This window comes from Leptidea sinapis, chromosome 10 (assembly GCF_905404315.1).
Source record: "Leptidea sinapis chromosome 10, ilLepSina1.1, whole genome shotgun sequence".
In the NCBI taxonomy this organism is placed as follows: domain Eukaryota; kingdom Metazoa; phylum Arthropoda; class Insecta; order Lepidoptera; family Pieridae; genus Leptidea; species Leptidea sinapis.
The window spans coordinates 1,738,739-1,760,629 of record NC_066274.1 but is presented as its reverse complement, the minus strand read 5'-3'; the positions used below and the strand labels follow the sequence as shown (position 1 = coordinate 1,760,629).

Sequence of the window (21,891 nt, the reverse complement as noted above, 5' to 3'; positions counted from 1 at the left end):
CTAAGCATGACGTCATTATACCCTTTTAACTATTACTAATAATTATCACGGACAATGTAGAACACTTAATACCATATAAATTATAAAGTGAACTGAAATGATTAACTATTTAACCAATACGATTATTCTTCTGGTATTTAAGTCCATAATCAAATAAATTATTTTATAGTACAGGAAAATGGATTTGGCAATAACTTGCCCCAAACGTCGTATGCATTAAGATATGGCATAATACTAGTACTTTGATAGAAAGGTGAGCAGTTTCATATGTGAAGCTTTATTGAAAACCTTCCATTCAATATTACATATCCGAATATCTTGACTTTATGAAATACAGGATGATATAGAACACATGTTGCCCGCGATGTGAGCATCCAATAATTCAAAAATGAGTTGGGATTTAGCTTGATGAAATAGTTTATTGCAGCTTATGTATCGGCAGTTTTGATTTACGATCTTTTGTTTAATAACGAAAAACTTTCGGTCGGGAATGCCTTGATACATTACTTTTTAAGCACCTTAATAAACGCCGTCTATAAAATTTCATTTTTAAAGCGTTATAATTAAATAAAAACGAGCGCAGCGGGTAATATTTATGCTACTTTTTCGGCGTAAGCTCGATTTTGGTTGTGTCGAGATTCGAGATTTTTCGTTAATGTGAATTGAACTACAATTTTACAATATTACCTACATGTTTGCGTGAACATACTTTTAGCCCGTCGCTTATCTAATTCCATTAACCCTAACATTAGCATTATGTAGACAGACAGGTCGACGCCATTTTCATACCCATCGAAGATAGAGGTTATTTTTATAATGTTGTTTAATATGATTAATAATAATATTATAAATCTTATTTAAAAATGACAAACATGAAGCTATGATACTTTAAAGACAGTATTGTATGTTCTTTTAATATTTTTAACGGAAATACCATTTTTTTCATCAATTTGGTATTATAATGAATGATATATATAATACGTCGGCTGGTTGGTGTACTTTTTATTTTGAAGAATCACATGATGTAATTAAAAAATCATAAATCGACCTCGAGAATTACAGTTTAAACCTCTACGTTCGGTTAATATTACTCCAAATAACATAATTTTTGTTTTCTAAAATGCAGAAACAAAAATGACATCGGGTGGTTGTCTTAGTTTTTTTTTATCAATGATTTTTAATAAATAATTCTTTTAACCTTTAAATACTACGGTGGTCACCTGCCCTCGTTGAATAAGCAAAGTCACTGGCATTATTACATTATTGTTTTTTAATATTTTTCACGTTCAGCTTTCCGATTTTCATAAAAATGTACCGAAAGTATATCCGTCTGGTTCCGAAGAGAAAGGCTCGCTTACATCACGACACCTCCATTTGTACACAAATTTAGCCGATCTCGCCCGAATACGAACGCCGGAGTAATCCACTGAGGGCCATTTTACGTTCTCGTTTGTTTAAACGCCAAATCGCAGCACATTATTCTAATTCGTTTTCGAGATCACTTTTGAAGGAGCTATTTATTTGAATCGCAAGACGAATATTTCGACCACAAAATATTTTGCCTTATGAATAGCCTTGCGATTATGTTTTACAACTATTTACTTCTAATTAACTCTATTGGGGTTTAGTAAGCATTGACTTACAGATTACTATCGTAGATTCTAATTCCTTGTTAGGTTTTTTATGACTTAGGCCGGCAATGAGCATAACTTCTTCATATTAAAACCAGGTAACAAAGGTAGGAATTGCGCCTAACTATGGAAAATCAATTTACACAAGTGCCACTTAATATGTATTCTTATGATAATATTAATTTATCAACCGACTGTTTTAGTATAATTCGGTAAAAATCGAAGGTAAGGTCACCAATGTGAAGGAGTAAGAAATAAATGGTTTTTCTAAGATATACACCCTTAACGAGGATATTTCTTGGACTTATTTAAGAAAACAAATTTATATTTGAATTATGTAGGTTTTCTTTATAGTAATTGTTAAGATTCCGTAATTCAATGCATTTTAGTGTTTTAAAAGGTATTTTGCTAAAGCATTTTAATTTAGGTATATATTATATTCAATAATCATATTAATGATTCAGCGAATATCATAACTACTTATTTCAGATAATAATAAATGATGGAATTGAGTTGATATTTTATATTTTCATTTAAGACACGTCATTCATTGTTAGCAATCTCATTATCTTTCAAGATATGAAGAAAATATTATTATCAGTTGTAAAAGTCACGCTTGGTTCAAATACATTGTAACAATATGAGAAATGTATTTTGTATGGACGTTTTGTAGAGAACGGAGAAAAAAGGGACATAAAAATGGAGCAAATGTAAGCAGAAATATGACCAAGTCATATTTTATTTACTGCATACAATCGGACCTTTATCACGGTTACTATTGAGTTAGTGTTTTGTAGTACCACTGGATCGTTTAGGGTTTGGCAACTTTACTGAAACATACATAATGTTGTTATGTAACATGTACAACAGTTAACGACTCTTGGGTTACACGAATTGATATTATTAATTTTTGGAAAGGATGCCTATAAGTTGTGTCCTTATTGGTGTTAGTAACAGACCGTCTAATATTAAGCTTTTGTGTTCACCAGACAAACATCATTCTGAAAAGCTGTTTGTTCTGATTCCTGTCGATAAATTCCACCTTCACATGGCACGCCACAAATGAGGATATCGTCCCGGCGGTCCTCTACAGTGTGGTTTTCAATGAACTCTCTTCCACGTACAACCAGTCTATGGAATGGGACTCCTCGTGAAGTGGATCTAGTTCAATATGAGTACCATCAAAAATGTACAAACATCTTTTAGAAGGCAACGCTTCTCTGTTGTAGCAGGAGAATGAGAGAAGCAGTGATCACTTAACATCATGTGACCCTTACGCTGTTTTGTCCTACTCTTGTATAAAACATAGGATATATAAAAGTACACACAAGAATAGTTATACTTATTTGGCATATACAAAAATAAAAAATCCTTAAATAAATAATTCCTCTTACTGTTCTAATTGGTAGCAAGAACAATATAATTTAAACAATTTGTTATTTTTGTGTGCCTTAAACCTATCAATAGGTAGCACATATATATAATAGATTTTTATTAATATTAAAGGTAAAGGTATTATATTAAATTAAATTTTTAGTTCTTTGATACCTTTCAGTTTTTTAAGTCGATTTTTTTAATCGTAGCTTTTCTTATAAAATAAGAAAGGATTTTTTTTCAAACTATACATATAGAAATTTATTTAACTTTCACCTTTGGTTATGGTTCAGTAGACATTTGCGTTACAAGAGATTTAAGGTAGCTGAAGTATGAACAAATGTTCTAGTTGACCAACTAACGTAAGGGTGTCGAAAAAACTTCAAAATATATTTTATCTTATTCTCAACCTCACACCATTCGTTTTAAATATGTTTCTACATAACAGTAAGATTTTATTCCACAATTCGTGTTTAAGGTATATGTAAAACAAATATAACGCAGTCAAAGTAATAAAGCAGCTCGATTTCCGTTGCTTGGAGGGTGGGGAGGCTTCGAGCTCATTTTAAAAGAAAACTTTTCTCACAATAAGCAAAACGGACTGGAGAATTAAGAATTTTTGTAGCGGGTTGGACTGCGATAGGCAATGAAAGCCACTTTGAAGGAAAAACGATGATGAAGCACGAAGTCTACTCGTGACTGACAAATTGCCTAATATTTTTTCGATAAAAGTTCTTTTTTCCGAGAGTAATTCTCGAATATTGGCTACCCATTACAATGAAAAATTAGATTTTACATTATATCATCGTATTATAGGTAAAATATTTTTCTGAAATGTATATTTCTTTTCTGATTCTCTGATGATATGATTTTCTGTATCTTTCTGTCATTAATAATGGCCATTAAGTATTGTAAAGGAAGAAGGAATTTTTTAGAAGAGATGGTTAAACGAGCGTACCATCACTTGACCCAACTGATGTTAAGTGATCACGCTGCCACTTTTTCTTGCAGCAACATCAGAGGAATCACAGGAGCGTTGCCTACCTGTCATATCGTCCTGGTAACACCTTGGAAGAATGTTCCTTCAAAACTGCACAGTGGAGGACCGTTACACATCCAGAGGGTGGGGATGATATACTAATTTGTGGCGTGTCGTACGTTATACAAAAACATTCCTTATAACAACAATAACTTTTATATCCTGTGGAAATTGTACCATAATAGTGTATAACGTAGCATCTGAATACAAATTGTTCAATGTACGGAATACAATAAAACGTAGAAAGCGACAAGGCGAAAGAATAAAAGAAATAAATATAGTTATTGTGATAACTCATGCGGCGATATCTAAGCTTTGCAACAAATACACATTAGTTTTGCGAGAGTACCGCAAACATACTCCACGTGAAAAATACCATTTCATCTGGGGAATTCGTATAGATGTGAACTCTTATATTTATAAGGAGGTGTAGGAAATAAAGAAAGTCGAATGGATAGAAAAAACATACGGAGTTTCGTTACAGCCGGCTATACATTCTGCTGATTGTGAGATACGCCGCGTCGCACCTTGAATTATTTGACAGTTTGAATTGTCACTGAGGCACACGTATCTGTTTTTATTTCCTACTTTACTTTCATAAGGATAATTTATCTTGTTATATCATTAGATTCAGTTCAGACAATTTGAACTGCTCGTGGTAGCTTCGTATGGCGTGTTTTAGCTTCCCTTAGATATGTGCGATGGAAGCGACAGCTGGTCCATGCTCATGAACGCACGGTGCTTGAGGTTCTCTATTTTAATATTCATAATATACCATTTTTAGTTATTTATTAAAATATACAATTGCTCACATGATACCTTTACTCATTTACAGTGTATTTGGATACATCTAATTCCACAAATAAGTAAAAACTATTGAGTAATGTTGTAAACTTTACATATATTTTATATGTCTATAATGTAAAATGCTGAAAGTGTAAATATGAGATAAAAAAGTGCTAATGAGTTTCTTGCCACTTCTTCGTATTGAAGTCATTAGTGTAATTTTGACCTAAGTACATAATATATTTCACATTTACACGAACTAATGCTAGATAAAAAATTCTGATATATATAACAATTTAAGATGAACACATCATTTAAATAGAAACCGAATGATAATGAATTTATAATAATAAACATCAATACAGTTAAAAATTAACTAATTACTAAGTATATGTGTGAAGAACTCGAGAACAAAACAAAAAAAAATTCTTATTTTTATAGTTGTGGACATGGTTTTTATTATCTTTCTATTTTTTTCTTTCTTTCATTTATTTTTTATATTAACAAGTATCACCTTTATGTATGAACATGTTCACACGTTGTGAGCTCAAACAAACTCATCGTATTTATTTTATCTTTATGTGTATATCAATCAGCAAGAAATGAAAAGGCATGTACATAAATGGAGTATAGCTGTTGCCCCGTGGAAATTTATTTATTAAATATTATTGAATCCATACGCGGTGAAACTTAAGTTTTTTTCACATAGCATAACAATTATTGCGTGGTGAACATCGAAATAAAGCAGCGTGGTATTCAATTTTTTTATAACAATTTGGAAAGTGTGCGCGGCATTCCCATGATTTAATATCTCCCTCCCCATTTCACCATCGGACGACAGCGAAGGGCTTTCACCCTTATGTCGTTGATATCCCTTATGAACGCACAAAACGTTGGCCACTACCTTCATTTAAGCTATAAATTTGTGAAATAATCTTCCCACGTCTGCTTTTGCCGAACAATATAATCTAAATATCTTTAAGGCAAGAGTAAACTGCGCAGGCTTCATTTTGTTTCATCAAGAAAAATTTGAAAGTTCAAAAACTATTTTCGTTCAGTTTATTTTAATAGACTCATTTTTTTGTCAGAATTTTGTACAGGATGTCGGCTAGATTATGGGTACCACAACGGCGCCTTTTTCTGCCGTGAAGTAGTAATGTGCATTATTGTGTATCGGTCTAAAGGGCGCCGTAACTAGGAAAATTACTATGAAAATGAGACTTAACATCTTAAGTCTCAAGGTGACGAGCGCAATCAAGCTTATCAATTACCATCAGCTCAACGTCCTGCTCGTCTCATCCCTTATTGTCACAAAAGATGTTCTTTGGATGTGATAAAATTTTTACTTAAACAATATATTACGCTGTTCGATCACGAAGTAATTTAATTATTACTGATTCTCTGCTGAGTGTGTCATGAAATATTTATCGGAATGTTTAAAGTAGCATAATTATAGCTGTCTATCAGCTGTACAATTTGACCGAAATCGTTTTTGTCTTTGTAAATGTCCTATTCAATCAAGGTGGCCTTCTCCCGAACACCTAATTATGTTTACTGTGACCTCTCGCTTTTATATTTTCCTTTTCTTTATTCCTCCGAGTACAGATCTATTTCTTTCGCAATAAACTTGGGATTTGCAAGCTTTCTCATGCATTATAAAGCAACATTAAATAAATTAACTTTTTACAATGTTTTTCCGTACAAGTGTTCTCGATTGCAATCCCATTCATAATAATTGTCAAATCAATATCATCATTATATATTCTCTGTTTTGCTTGTTTTAAGTGCCAGATTGTTTTGCACAACATAATAGGTTTTAATTAAATAGGCTGCAACAGAAGCCTAGTATACAAATCTGACAACAGTAAGCGGAAAAATTAAAACAGTTTCCAAAACTTTGTTACGTTTGGTTATATTTTGGAGGAGGAAATGCTCAAGAACAAAACGTGAATTTTAAAGATTCTTGCTGTTTCATAATGCTTTAGTTGGAGTTGCTGTTGTTCTTATCATACTCATTTTTATTTCGCGCGCGCTTAACGCGACAGAAATATTGATTTAGGATTCCTAAGTCTGTGAAAAGTCTCAACCAATATTACGTCTTATGCCAGGATTATTTCGCAATTTTGTGTTATTTCTGCATTAAATAATGTTAGTATTCATTTTTTTTATTCAACATAAGATTTTAAATCTAAAAACACTACCACCCATTCGACATAGTATGCCTTAGACCTGAGAAAAACTGGCGCAATAAACTCAGCGCGCTTTTGTTTTTCTTTCTTACTTTAATTAATTATATGTAGTATCGTACACTACAATTTATAACTAAATCAATAACCTGAAGGCGTTCACTCTATTCCCAGTCTGTGGTATCATTAAGAAAATCATTTATGTTATAACAAAATACAAAAGTTATATCAATGTTTTATACAAAATCCACCATCAGCAAATATAAATTTGAAGAACGAAAATTCAAGAATTTAAAGTTTTATTTATTGTTTTACCGCTCATCAATTTTCACACACAAGTATTGCTATTAAAACAATGAAAGCCTGTCTGAAAAAGTTAAATAGACAAGGGATAAAAAATGAAACGTTTTAATTAACGTTGACAAAAGAAAAGTAATAATTAGCCTTCCTAAATCAGCTTTGTGGAATTAAAAGTCGCGTCCACAAATTGAAGACGTGCTCACACACGCGTAAAATCCGACCTATTCGATTCAGAGAACTTTGAATAAGACTGATGTTCTGTTGAGAGTGAATCAAATGCCGACGTTGATTTTCTCATTTCTAAGATAAGCCTAACGTAAAATCCTAAGACAAATGTGGCCCTTTCGAAGAATGATGAAAAGGCTACAAGAGCCGCATTATAAAAATATATACGTCGTTACAATCGTTGTCAGCAATTATTCAGCATTATAAGCAATGATATTCTATACACATTTTAGTCAAATCACGTCGTACAAAAACAAAGCAGAAATATGGAACATGTCACAACACAAATAACACCATTATAAATTTCGACTGCTATATCATTGCTGGTTTTACTCCATTTATTTAAAATATTCTTGGTTAATAAGCAGCAATGTAAAACATTTATTCAGTTGCGTATTTTGAATTTAGAATCCGATTCGGATAGTGACAGTTGACACGACTAAAAGAAAAAGCGTGCTTACATTAACTTTAAGCACACTTTTGCCGTTCCTTTATCAGACTGTGACTGATATGTCCGTAAATGTGTATAGAATGTATAGTCTGCTCATGGATACAATTTGAATTATTATACGGGTTATTATTTTTTTTTTCAATTTTAAGACGCTTTAAGAACTACGGTCAGAGGTAGTGGAGTAGTCTGTCAATACCCATACCGTACCCATAGCAGGTTTCTATATTAATAACTACAACATAATCAGAAAATTAATTGAATCACGCGATATTTTGCATAAATCCAATATTATCTAAATATTATGAGTATTAATTAATCCCACTAAGATTTGTATTTGACCAATTCGACACGTGTATTGCTACTACACATCCAACTCTCGTTCCAGAATTGGGCGAGTCAGGATCTCCTGAGGACGCAAGGCGAAACACGTGTCGAATTGTTTACAGGCAAATCTTAACGGAATTAACACTCATAACTTTTAGACAATTAATTTAGTTACGTTTTATGTAATTTTGGCTAGTGTCTGTTAGTGTGTAGTAAATATCTTCTGTTATCTCACAGAATCAGTCTTTGATGCTGTTTCTTCGTTTGTCTTCACTATCAAAGCCGGGCAAAAGATCTTAGATCAATTCTCAACTAATACTCCTTCTACTTTATTTTTACATCTATCACAACTTTAAGAGATTATTATCATAAATTATTTTTAATTTATTGTGTCACAAAAGCTGGAATTTAGTTTGAATTCGAATAGGTATTCCAAATGTCTGATAGAGATTAGTGCTATCCAATTGAAATGATTAGGTGAGTGCTGTTTCACTGAACAATCGTTAGATTGAAATGCTTTTGATATATAACTACACTACATTGAGATCAACATCAGATTTTTATAATTATTTAATAATTATAGTAGAAAAACAATTTTGTGAATATTTTTTAAAGTTTGTGACCAATTATCTAATATATACCATCAAATCTGTTTGCTTGCTTATAAGTTTAAAGGTGCTATGTCATTATCAGCTTTGCTGTTTATGAGAAAAAGTGATGTGACTTCCATCTGTTGGTAAACATAGAGAAAATATGTTAAACCCGTACGTTAGACACGAGAGTATGCACGTGTTATATGAGAGGATGATTTTAAAAAGGATAGCAGGACCAGACTGGATTAGAGTTGCCCGGGATAGATACGTGAAGTACAACTAATAAAAATATAAAAAGTGATTGAAAGTATTGTAAGAATTTTATTGACAATAAAAATACATCCAGATTATAAATACACAGACATATGGAGTCTCGTGCCAGATTTCGGCGAGTCAACATATCCTGAGGATGCCACGTGTAGAGGCGAAACACGTGCCAAATTGTTTAAAAGACAAATATTTGCGGAATTAACATTAAAGAAAACCCAAAATATTTGGATAATTATGGATTTCCGCAAAGTGACGCCTACTCCAATATTATAAATACAAATAACGGGCATAGATAACTAAACTACACAGCCCAATGATGATAAGTTTTACACGTGTTGCCAGGGATACAGAAAATTATATTGATTACATTCATGCATACAGAAGCTATGATATTATATTTTTATATTAAGAAGTCTTTTGGATTTTACTTTAACAGCATGTTCGATAAAATAGCCCGAGTGTCTACAATTACGACTAGCTCTAGACGGCTAAAACAAATCGTTCGCCCGGGGGTGCGTTTATCCGAAGCACCCTCCGCACAACCCCTATTCCTATAACATCATTACTCCTTGATATCCCGTGTTTATTGTAAAATAAACCTTTTATGAATGGAATAAGGCTGATTATTAGATAATTAACACATATTGGTTTTTGCTCCTAAGAACGTGATTAATGTTTTATTCAATACAATCTACCAACACTGAACTATATTATAATATATTTTAACTGAACGCAAATAAAACATGAAATTTGATATAAAGTACATTTTTTATGTAAAATATTTTTGTAAAATCATTTTAATAATTACTTCACCGAGCTTAATTAGTTTGCCATTAGTGTTATATATTGGTGTCTAGATAGTAGATACTGCCCGCTTCTTTTTTAGTAAAAAAATAAAACCATGTGGCTTGAAAAAACATTAAAGCTAAAATAAAATGAAAGATAAAATATCACAACTCGTTATAACTAGATGAATATTTAAGCAAATATAACAGTAGTGGTACATTCTAAAGAAATTATAGTTAAATTTTTTAGTAACAGCTCTGTCAAAGGTAGAAAATTCCATTTCATGTTATTCAACGTGAAACTGTAAGAAATAAAATACGAAGTGCAAACGGTACGCTGATATCGAACAAAAATTACCGGCCGCAACTGAATGTCGCTAGCGGTCGGAGCTTTAGCAGCATTCGATCACTCGTCAGCGTATAACAAAATTAGAGCAATTAAAGTCAGGAAATTGGAAACGCTATCGGACGTTCGATGCACTGCACAAGTTCTACAGAAACGTAGCTACTACACTTTGATACGACTACGTTTTCATTAACCTTAGTTAATATCGAAACAATGCTCAAATGTGAACGAACAGAACCGAGTAGCTCCGAAGATAAACGACAATCGTAGAGCGATGTAACAGCTGATTGATATATGGTTTGTGATGATATCGTACCTACAGCAGTTAAACTGAAATTCGGACCCGCTTCAGATACAGTTGGAGTGCCACCGACAGTAGACTAGGTTTAGCTTGCAATGTAAACGTTTAAGAATCAAACGATCCGTGTTGGAGAATAAATCGTTGTGTGTTTTAGTAATGCAATGCTATTTTATGCATTTAGTATGCTTGCTCACATTTGTTTAAATACTCAGTGAACTAATACATACAAAGATAGTTGCAATACAAGAAATATTTGGAAATATCAATGATAAATATTTTTGAAGACAGCCGATAATTTCTATGACTTCTGCCATTAAAAGTCAATCATTAAACTAATTTGTACCAATTTTATTAATTATTGTATTAATTTTATATTAAAGTTCGAAATTATTATATTTACATTAGTAATTATCGATTTGTATAACGATATTTAAGAAAATCACGAATATCTAAATTGTATACATAGGTAATGCATATTTATAGGAGTACCGGATGTAGTACTTGCATCAAGCCGATATCCGATCCAAAGTTTGAAAGCGCCACGATAATATGGAGTAATCATAGAAGTTCCAGAGGAAGGAAGGCACACGTCTTGCGTACAAGTTATTGGACGGTCAGAGTTTGGTCTTGCTGAACAGCTAAAACAATAGCGAATCAAGCATGCAACGGAACTTTGTCGAAGACACCCTCCAGTGCGTGCCACGCTTAGCGAACGTTCCTCCTCCAACTTTATATTGGTTTCAAACTTCAGCGTTACTTTGTAAAGTCCAATAAAATATTAGGATAAATTCTTAAATTAATTCAAGATTTTTATAATAAAAAATAGATGAGTATATACGTTATGCATTTCAAATAAGTAAAAAAGATGAATAACATTAGAATTTCCGTCAGAGTCAATGTAAATGAAGCTTTTTTTCTTAGCATTAATTACAATATCGTTTACGTCTGTAAAATGTTCTCATTTTTCATAAAGCGTGAAAAAACGAAATCTACGACGCAATTAGGGGCCCGTAAAAGTGTGAGTTTGTGTCGATAGAGCAAACATAGCCCGTCTTGTGAATTAAAAAGGGCGTAAGCGAATGAACGCTTTATTTAAATCCACACCTTGTCTCCTCGAAATAGAACAAACATTAGAAAACAACAATTCTCTTAATCGGTGTAGGCTACAGAGATTACACCGGTCGTTCGGCTAATTAATTTTTAAGTCGACATCTCGATGCCGGCTGGTGGCTTTTGCTTTTAAAGTAAATTTGACTGTGATTTACATATTAATATTGTATACTCTGTGAAATGTACAGTTTTGGTAACATCAGTGTCATAATTAATTTTGTTTCAATAGATTTCAAATTACGATAATAATTTGGAATAGAAAATGATATCACTTTAAAAATAATATAACGCACATTCATATTAAATAGACTAAGGATTATCCTTCAAGACGCACAAAATTTGCTCCACAGTCTGAACCATAAATCGGACCTATCCTAAATCCTTGAAAGGGTTCTGTTGAGCAGCTTTCATCAGAAAATTCTCTATTATCAGAAGGAAATCGTTACCGGGGTTGAACCTCGCCCACTCATCGGCCCCGACCCGACAGGCTTTCATTTGCTGCGGCGTTGCGTGCACGCGTTCCCGCGGCCTTTGATTCAGGTGGGCGTAGCTTTTGTACTCGGTATTTAAGTGGCTCATTTGATATTCCGAGACAGTTTGCATTCGGGTAGATAGCACGTAGGGAGAAATCAGTATCAAATTCATGATGAGTATTCGGCATGCGCACACATCAGTGACACAAAGATGCCCTAAATTTAACCAGATAGGTCACATGATATACCAAATCTGATTTATTAGTAGAAGCTAATTCTGCGTTTACAATCCTTAAACGAAATTTAATTATGTTGGTGAAATTTTATTCCCAACAGATTTAATGAACAATTTAAATAATTGCCAGTGTGAGGCTTCTTTGCACAGGATGCCCGCTAAATGGTTAAACAGCGGCGCCTTGTCTTGACGTCATGCAATGTGCAAGTATTAGTGTATTTCAGTCTTAAGTTCATCATATTTATAGAAGTTACTGAATTATTGACACCTAATATCTTGTGGCGAGTGCAATTTTGATGCCACACAAAGTTTCGCCATTCCCTTTCCATATACTATTTTTAGTATCATTATATTTTATTCACCTAATGATGATCGCAGTGCCACTAAGGATTCTTAATATAATCAAAAATCTGAACGACACTGCGATTGCGCTCCTTATTTTGATACATAAGATAAATTAAGAGCCGCCAACCCGTCAAATTTTTCGTACAAATGCTGGTACGTGATTATGGCGTTTTATTGCTTATTTCTTTAAAAAACACTGATACTGTGCATTGTACACATCTAGTTTTTATGGCAGTAGAAAATTTCAAAAAACAAATTCAATATATCGCCCCAAATACCTGTATTTTTTTTGTAAAAATTTACCTGAACATTGGCCATTCAAAATGTACTCATAAATTGTGAAGGTCAAGAAAACATTTCGATGGAAACTTGGCGCATGTAATGGGGATTCTAAATGATAAACATAGATATCAGAAACACGTATTTTCTGGAAGAAGTTTTATGGAATTTCTGTGCCTTCTGTGTCTTCTACGGACCTGGGACGGCTCTCTTAAGTCTGATTTTCCGGTAATTTACTAGGTAATGTACAAATGCTCAAACCGAAAGACAAATCATGCATATTATTACAGTTTGATCGCAGAAAAGGGTCGTTATGATATCGTAATGATATTTTGATAGGTATTGTTTTTATTCCATGATACAACATGACAAGATAGTATACAATTAAAAAAAAATTAAAAAGCCTTATATTTCTTGCAATAAAGAGTTACAAATTTTAAATGCTAGGGATTGTAACTTTTGTAAAACTAATTAATAGTAGTTAAAGTATGATTTTTCTTTCTGTTTGAGTTTATATAATATGCAAGAACCCCTCTACAGGTGAAGGCCTCCTTCAAGGAGTGTCAGTCTTCTCTGGTTTGTGAAGCCGATTAGCTGAAACCAATTACTACCAGCCGACTGAATAATTTTATCTTCCCATCTAGCATAGGGTCTGCGTGTTTTACGTACCTCTGGAGATCCATAAGTAAGAAAACAAAAATACTTACGTATTTTGTCAACCCGTACCATGTAGCTTGTATTTACGTTCTCAACAAATACACTAATGAAGGTATACTAACAAAACCAACTAAATTGTTAATTAAACTTGCTCAAAATGTGACACCCTTACGAAATGATGCCGAGTTGAGAGCACAGTGCACGGCTTGAATGTTATTGAATTAATTCGTAATCAAAATTCCCGCTGTGAGTTCTTCGTATAATATCCAATAATGATATTAATTTATTTATCTTAGCGTAATTACTACAACTACATAGTTATAATACATTTTGATAATTTACATCTTACGCGGTATTATCTTTACTCCACTTAATTATTAGTTAGGATATATTGTTATACAAATCTAACAGACTTTGTACGTTAGTTATATATAGTTGATGAGGTTTCTATCCTAAAACAACAAACTCTTAATAGAAACTTTAGCACCTCTATTTTATGATAATCAATTTATTTGTATATGTTAGTATAATTCACTTAAAGAGGTAAAGTTAGGTAAGGTAAAGTAACCAAATCAAAAAACACCATCATTAAGCATAGAACCAAAAGGAAACCATTCCCATAATGATTATTCTTAAAGACTCTTCATTAAATTCCTTTTATCTCTCCCGGGATATTTCCTTCGCTCAGCATCAATCACACTCATTACAAAAACTCGTTGGCTTTATTCTAAACTCTCATAATAGGTAATGAAGGCTCTGATCATCCCGGATCGCTGCTTCAACCGAATACTTTGAGGCACAATGAATGCCGGCTGTAGCCGGTGTCGACTTTTGAAAAGTTCCTTAGTCCGCATCAGGGCTAGATACTGGACTAATTAAGGAAACTTTTATAGAAAGACACCTGCTCGGAATCGCGCCTGCCAGACAATGACTTCGGTTATCGCAAACTCGCATTCGCATCAGTTGTGCTAACCTAAAATAAGTTCTCATCAACATATTCTTAAAGTCGCTTCTTCCTTGTAACTTTAGCAGCGATAGATTTGTACTTCTAGAGTACTTAATATCGAACGTGAGATGTTGTAAACTTTGATTACTGCACCTGCACTCGATTTATGATTACAGAGAAGCTTTGTAATAAGCTTCTTAATATGCTTCGTGAATGCATTATTTATGACAGCATGTACATGTCAGAAATTACATTAAATTTGATTTGACAATTCTATATCAATTTTATGTTTTTTTATTAAAACTATTAAAACATCTTATATTTTTGCTATAAAATTTCTATAGGCGCACTGATTGGTTTATTTCAACGTTTTGAACGAAACTGAGCTGTTATACTCGACTATATAACACTCGTTCGAGAAAAGTTGGCTCGAATTCACTAGGGCTACATGATTAGTCAGAGCAAAATTTACAAAAGTAATACACAATTTTTTATGTAGCAAATATATAATTGTATTTCGTTTTACTTTTATTGCGTGGTTCCACACCGTTAAAGATCCATATTTTGGGCGATTTTGTGGGTTAAGAAGACATATTATGTCCTTATAGATACTGCGATCCTTCTCGATCCAGTGTATCTTTTGCCAGTTCATCATTAGCATAGAAATCCCAATAATAAGTACGAAAAGTTACAAAGCCGCACATTACAAAAAAACATTTTCCATTAAATAGGATGTATTACAGAATATCTTGCTAAGGAAACACAATCTTTAAGTTATAGTTTTCTTAAATAAAATAAATATTTTTTATTCTATAAGATTCTAAATTCATTCTTATTACCATCATTGTGCACATTATTGCTGTACAAGGCACTCAATATCCGTGGCGTTACAAGTTCCCGCACGTAACCTTCTATATGAGCTTATAATATAGGAAAATAGCACAGATATAAACAGAGCATTTATTGCTCAAAAAAATGTCTAAGGGCAATGTGCGGGATGCATCCGGAGAAATCGTGTCAATCCATATTTAAAATACTAGGATTGGTACCTTTACAGTCACTTCATATTTTCGAGATTTATGTGTTCGTTAATTAACATAAAGCCTGGTTGATTTAAATCATTAGCTGATTAACAGCTAATGAATTAAATCCGCGGAACCGGCGTGATCCACTCATGATGTGCCCAAGCTTACATAATATAATAAAAGTTGTGTACGTAACTGTGTTCGTATTTATAATAAGTTACCAAGTAGTATAAAAAATTTAAATTCTATATTACTTAAGAATAAGCTTTATAATTGACTAAAGAGTTATAATATCTATAGTCTTAAGGAAGTGATGGATAAGAAATTCTGATTTTAATTGATTTAAGCTAAATATTTGCAGATTAGGCATAGTGCTAGCAAAACATATAAGTTGATTTTTTGTATTTTAACACCTTTGTATCCTTTGTTTGTTACAACTAAATATATTATTATTTAGGTTACTATTGTGACCGGCAAAGGAGGCTCTATAAACTCTGTTCTGAATTAATACTAAAATTCATACTCCAATCGATCCATTCCACAGATTCATTTTAACTTAAATTAAATTTTACTCACCGGTCCAAACTGTTCAAAGTAATTCTTGACATCTTCGAGTGTTGTGGGTGCTGATAGCCCTCCTACGAAGATTTTCTTTGTTCGGGTCACCATCTGGTAAACAAAATTGAAAGGTTATTAAATAATGTAATACAAAACTCATCGTTTGAAATTATTTTGTATCTAATTACTTGTATTAAATGTGAAAGTTGTCGATCGAAATGTAATTATTGTTTAATATCATCTTGTACTGGTTCTTAATTGATCTGTGCTCTTTAAAAGGAGGCGTTATACGGACAAAATTGCTTTTCAGAGATACCCTGAGCCTTTGATTCTCGTCTTGTTACGTTTGAACTAAAAATATATCTGGGTAAACTGTTGCTATACTCCCTTAAAAGGGAGCTTTCAGATACGTGCTTGAATTTTAAACCGATACCTCAATTTGTAGTCATGAAGTATATAAGTTTAAAAAAAATATTAATATTTAGATGGTATCAAAATTTACGCTAACACAGCAAATTTTTTCCAATATATTTCTTAGGTAAAAAAAGGTCCCAATTTTGAAATCAATTTTATATATTAAGTAGGATAAAATATATATTGATTCGCATTTACATTTTGTTTGGAACCATTTATAAATACTTAATATTATTTTTTATCGATGTGTATATGATGTGAGGTGTATGCAATGAGGTGTATTATTTTCCTTGTACACAGTTACAGGAATATTACATGAAATTTTACAATATTTATGGCAATTTTAGTTATATATCAAGTTAGCCCGCAATGTATTTTTGTATTGCTTACTAAGGTTTTCTATGTTCACGACGAAGATAAGTGTAAAAAACAAGGGTCGCAAATTGAATAGAACAAGAATCGTATTGTATAATAAAACCGATGTAAGCGAGAACATCCACTCCGACCATCCCTAACGAAAACTCTCTCAAAATACACGTAAATGATGAATAAGTGGCATAGCGCGTTGAAAGGGGGGTCGTACGTGTCCAAGTAGAAGTGACTCCCCCCCTCTCCCCCTCTTCTTGTTACCCCACCGAACTTCTGGACGTTTCCGTGTAAATCTCGACTGTTAAAATATTTTCATTCCCCTTCGTTTGTTACGTCTATTTGAGTCTATTGATAGTTCAATTTTCAAAAATTAAATTTTCTACAGTGAAACCTTTTTGGTATATTTTAAATTCTTTATCTGTTTGTAGCTCTAGAGCTAGTTATAAGATTCAATAAAAATATTTTGATATTAGATGGATCTAATCACACAATTGAAATAAGTTTAATAAATTGAATTCCATAAAATATCTTTCAAATCCTTAAATATTGAGACAGTGTAAATAATAGATACATTAAAAAAAAAAATATTCTTGTAAGCTAGAAGCAGAAATATTGATATCAAATTGACATGTCTAAATTCAAATGAAATTATTCCTTAATATTTTCTCTCTTAAACATAATTTGCGAAGATTCAGTCGTGGATTAATATAATACTAGCTGACCCAACAGACGTTTTTCTGTACATAATAAATAATATACTGTTTTTGATGAATTTGTCAAAAATTTCATTTCATTGTAACATAATATGCTCCTTGATGTTATAATGAAATTGTTTCACAGTCAAACTGTCAAACCGTGCGTCAATAAATTCAATAAAATATGTCGTTACAAAACAAATATTGGAAATAAAAATTATTATGGGTCCCAAATCGAAATAAAAACTATCCTATCTCTCAAGTTGGACTAAACTGCACTCCATGAAGTAATCCCCATTTAAATCCGTTCATTGGTTTAGGAGTCCATCGCGGACAAACAACGTGTCACGTAATTTATATATATATTAAGATGTATAATCACAAGTTCAAACTTTCATATAAATTTTCATTAAATCATTAAATAGACTTCCGATGCGTTGAAATAGATTGCATTAAATTTAAATACGTTTTAATTAAAATGATACAAGCCATACAGCACCGAGCCCGTGTATTATGCGTGGGCGATACTGCCACTGGAGAATAAGCAGACACCAATTTATTTACCTTAATAATTGTGGTTGATAAACTCACTTACCTACAGCTGCTTTAATGTATTTTTAATATTTTTGAATGATATTTTATATTATGTTTTTTTATTATGCTGCATTAAGGTAATTAGTAAATTAAAATTTAACGAATTAAGCGTTTTTTGACCAAATACATAAGTATCCAAATTTTGTGAGTTTTATTGAGTGTAAATTCTACGAGCCTTTATGCGAGGCATCCAAAGGGGATGCTGACTTGTAGACAGGAAACACGTGTCAAATTGATTAAAAACAGAATTTACACTCAATAACACTCATTTGGGTTAGATAACTCCTCCTGAATGAATCATTAAATTTTAACGATTTTCAAAAAAACATAACTTTCATAAATGTATTTCGTATGATATTTCCAAGGTTTCTTCTTCTAATATTCTATATTCTATCATTATCTAATATTATTATCTAATATTCTTCCAATATTTAATGTTGCTATAGCTTATATTATGACAAAATCACTCCTAGTATCAATGTAACTTTCTGGTACTTTCTGATACTTGGATCAAAGTAATATATTATGATTTTGTTTTAAGATTGTATGACTAAGGCTAGAGTAAAATAATTTTATTATTAAAAGCAAAATAATAAGAACGCTCAGATATATGTATAGGCATTACAAGTATTTGTATGTAAATAAGCTGCGATAATATTTTGTTTTATAAATTGTAATATTTAAAAAAAATATGGCACGTTGTTTGTGATATTATAGATAATGCAGGTAGCTTGATCTAATCTTCTTTATAATGATAATCTAACTTGAGAGATATAATAGTTTTATTTCAATTATAATTAGATATCCTTTTACTGCACGTTGCCCTGCTGGAATCATTTACTTATAGTCTAAGAGAAATCCCTTTTTTTGCCTGGGTTGAATATGAGTGGAGATTATTAGAGCGAGATATTATTATTACTCAACAAGTTGCGAACAAAAGAGGCTTAAAAATTTTGGGCTAATTTATTGGGGCGTTGGCTCTGTTTGGGATAAACAAAAATGTTTTGTTTTACGGGAGGCGCTGTAGAAATTCATCATTACAAAAGAAACGACGACAGAACAACTCAGACAATACAAATATAGCCAACTTTAAATTTACTATTCCAATTAATATAATAATGAAATGTGGAAATATTTTTTTGTTTTATTTCTTACTCTTTTTATTGAATTAGATTTTACAATAGCTTTTGACGAAATTTATATAGGCGCCACTTTTTTATTAGGACCATGACGGTCGGGTGAGTTACTTATATTATTTATAGTAAGTGTGTATTTAATTTTTAGACTTGGTCACTGTTTTATCGAATATCCAGTCTTTATTTTTCCAATTGATAGCAATTGAAATGGAAGATTGTACTAAGAAATCTATCAAACGGCTTTTATTTAAATTTTATAAGAAATATAAATTTTTGAGTATCTTAATTTAATAACTAAGATCCGAGAAAATTGCAAAAAAAAAACTATTTTTAAAATATACTCAAAATACTATTTTACTTAATTAATAAGCTTAGAACATATATAAAATACTATAATCCATTTGCAATTACTTATCGACACTGATAAAAAGAATTGATAATACCATTTGTAGCAAAAATCACTTTAAAATAGCCTAGCACAGTTACACAATAACAACTAATGTATTTAAGTTGAGAAGTACATTACACATTCTTGTAATGCATTTGGTCGCAAGGAATCAATACAAAATATGTGTCAAAATTATTAATAATAAGATAAAGCCTAGGAAAATGCGAGTATTATTTAATAGAAATATAATTTGACAAATATATTACATATTTTTGTAAGGCTTCGGTTGGTCGCAAGGAACTAGTAGAGATTTAATGTCAAAATTAATAAATTAATAAGGAGATAAAAAAATGCAGAAAGTCATTAATAAAATGGTATATTATGTTGATTATACATAGGTAGAAAAGATGTGTAAATCGATAGTATACAAACATATTCTTGTAATGCAAGAACATAAGCAAGGAACCGGTACAGATTCTAATAAAAATCATTAATAATAAGTTATTTATTATTTATTATGTAAATCGATATTATTCTATATTTCAAAAATACACAGCTGTTGTATATGGATAACATTTATTCTCGCTTAGTTTGTGTGAACGGAAAAAGGCTGCCCAAAATGGCAACAAAATCTTCCTAACTAAATAAAATTTACTAAAAGGCATTCATTAATAGGATTGTAAAGGGTGTACTCTAGGGATGGAGTGTCAGGTTTGCCGTTGTCTACGTCAGCTGAAACTGCTCGCAATTACCTTAAACGTGGACAAAATAGTTCGTTCCGTTGGGAGACATATTATTCACGCAGGCAATTTTTACTCCGCTATAATTTACCGTATCTTTGTATACACAAATTATACTGTACCGTGATTAACTCTTGACAAATCGTCTGAACGCTTTGTTAAAGGCATTTAATTTGCTGTCTTGGACCCATTAATCTTATCAAGATAACGAAGGTCTGTTACATGATAAGCCTAGTTTCACTTGATTTAATGTTTATATATAAACGCTTTAACTATATCGTTTTTCCAGCGAATGCTTATAAATATTCATTTGTACACAAATTGAAGTGAAAACGTTCAGGCCGAGTCATGGGGCAAAACGAAAAATGTCACTAAGTTATATTTTTTAACTAAAATTTTCGAACGTGTCGCGCCGTTCAGCGCTCGAACAAACGACATTACCTCCCCTTCGTTAACGGGAGTGAGTAACTCGTCGTCATTTTGTTGTGAAAAATACAACAATTTAATTTAGTCTAACTTGACCACTGGCGAGTGCAAACACCGCACGGCCATAGCGGCAAAAGCTACACACATCAATTAGAAACAACAACCGCGTGGTCCCTCCGCGGTTCGAATGCTCCAACAAAATTCATAATATCTTTATTAAGCTGAATTTTGTCTCTTCATATACTTTATAATACAATTATTTATATAAACAACGTGTAATTAATCTCTACTTTGTGTTCTATTTGAAAATATAAGCGCTTTCAAAGTCAGCACTTAAACAATTACTTCGAAGCGTACATTTTTACTGCATCAAACAAACACTAGTTTACTCTCTTTACCGCTTTCGAAAACGTGTTACACCAACCGGGATTCCGTTAAAGTAATTTTCTTTCACGAGTTACCTTCGGGCCGCGTTCAGAAGCATTCATAACGTTACATGCAACGGGGACAATATTAATCAATTTTTACAAGAGAGGGAATTATTTTAGGGTACGTAGCAGTTTACAAAGGCCTCCCGTTCCCGCCGTCCGCTTCGCTGACATTGCATTTCATTTTTGCCCGCTCACAATTTCTATTTTACTCGCTCTTTGTCTTTCTGGATAAATCCAGTTTTCATGCTTCAATTTCATTAATGCTTAAGCAACGAAAATCTTAATTTCATTCGTTATTATTATAATTTAATTTAGTTAGTGCTTGTGAAAATTGCATATAACATTTACTAACGAACTTAATTATGTGAAAATATAATTTGTTTTATATAACTCTATGTTTTACTAACTTTGCCGTGTTGCTACGAATTACGCAAAAAGTATGTTTCGGCCTTAGTTCCT

General features: G+C 32.1%; 1 protein-coding gene across 10 annotated transcripts in view; it reads right to left on the bottom strand.

Annotated features, from left to right (window-relative positions):
* The window catches only part of LOC126966522 (RNA-binding protein Musashi homolog Rbp6), a 934,160-nt gene that overhangs the window by 188,192 nt on the left and 724,077 nt on the right, over positions 1–21,891 (bottom strand). For all 10 annotated transcript variants that reach the window (XM_050810646.1, XM_050810647.1, XM_050810644.1 and 7 more), the window contains one exon: positions 16,258–16,350. In XM_050810646.1, the coding sequence (XP_050666603.1) occupies positions 16,258–16,350 (93 nt within the window). The remainder of the gene's footprint in view (positions 1–16,257; positions 16,351–21,891) is intronic.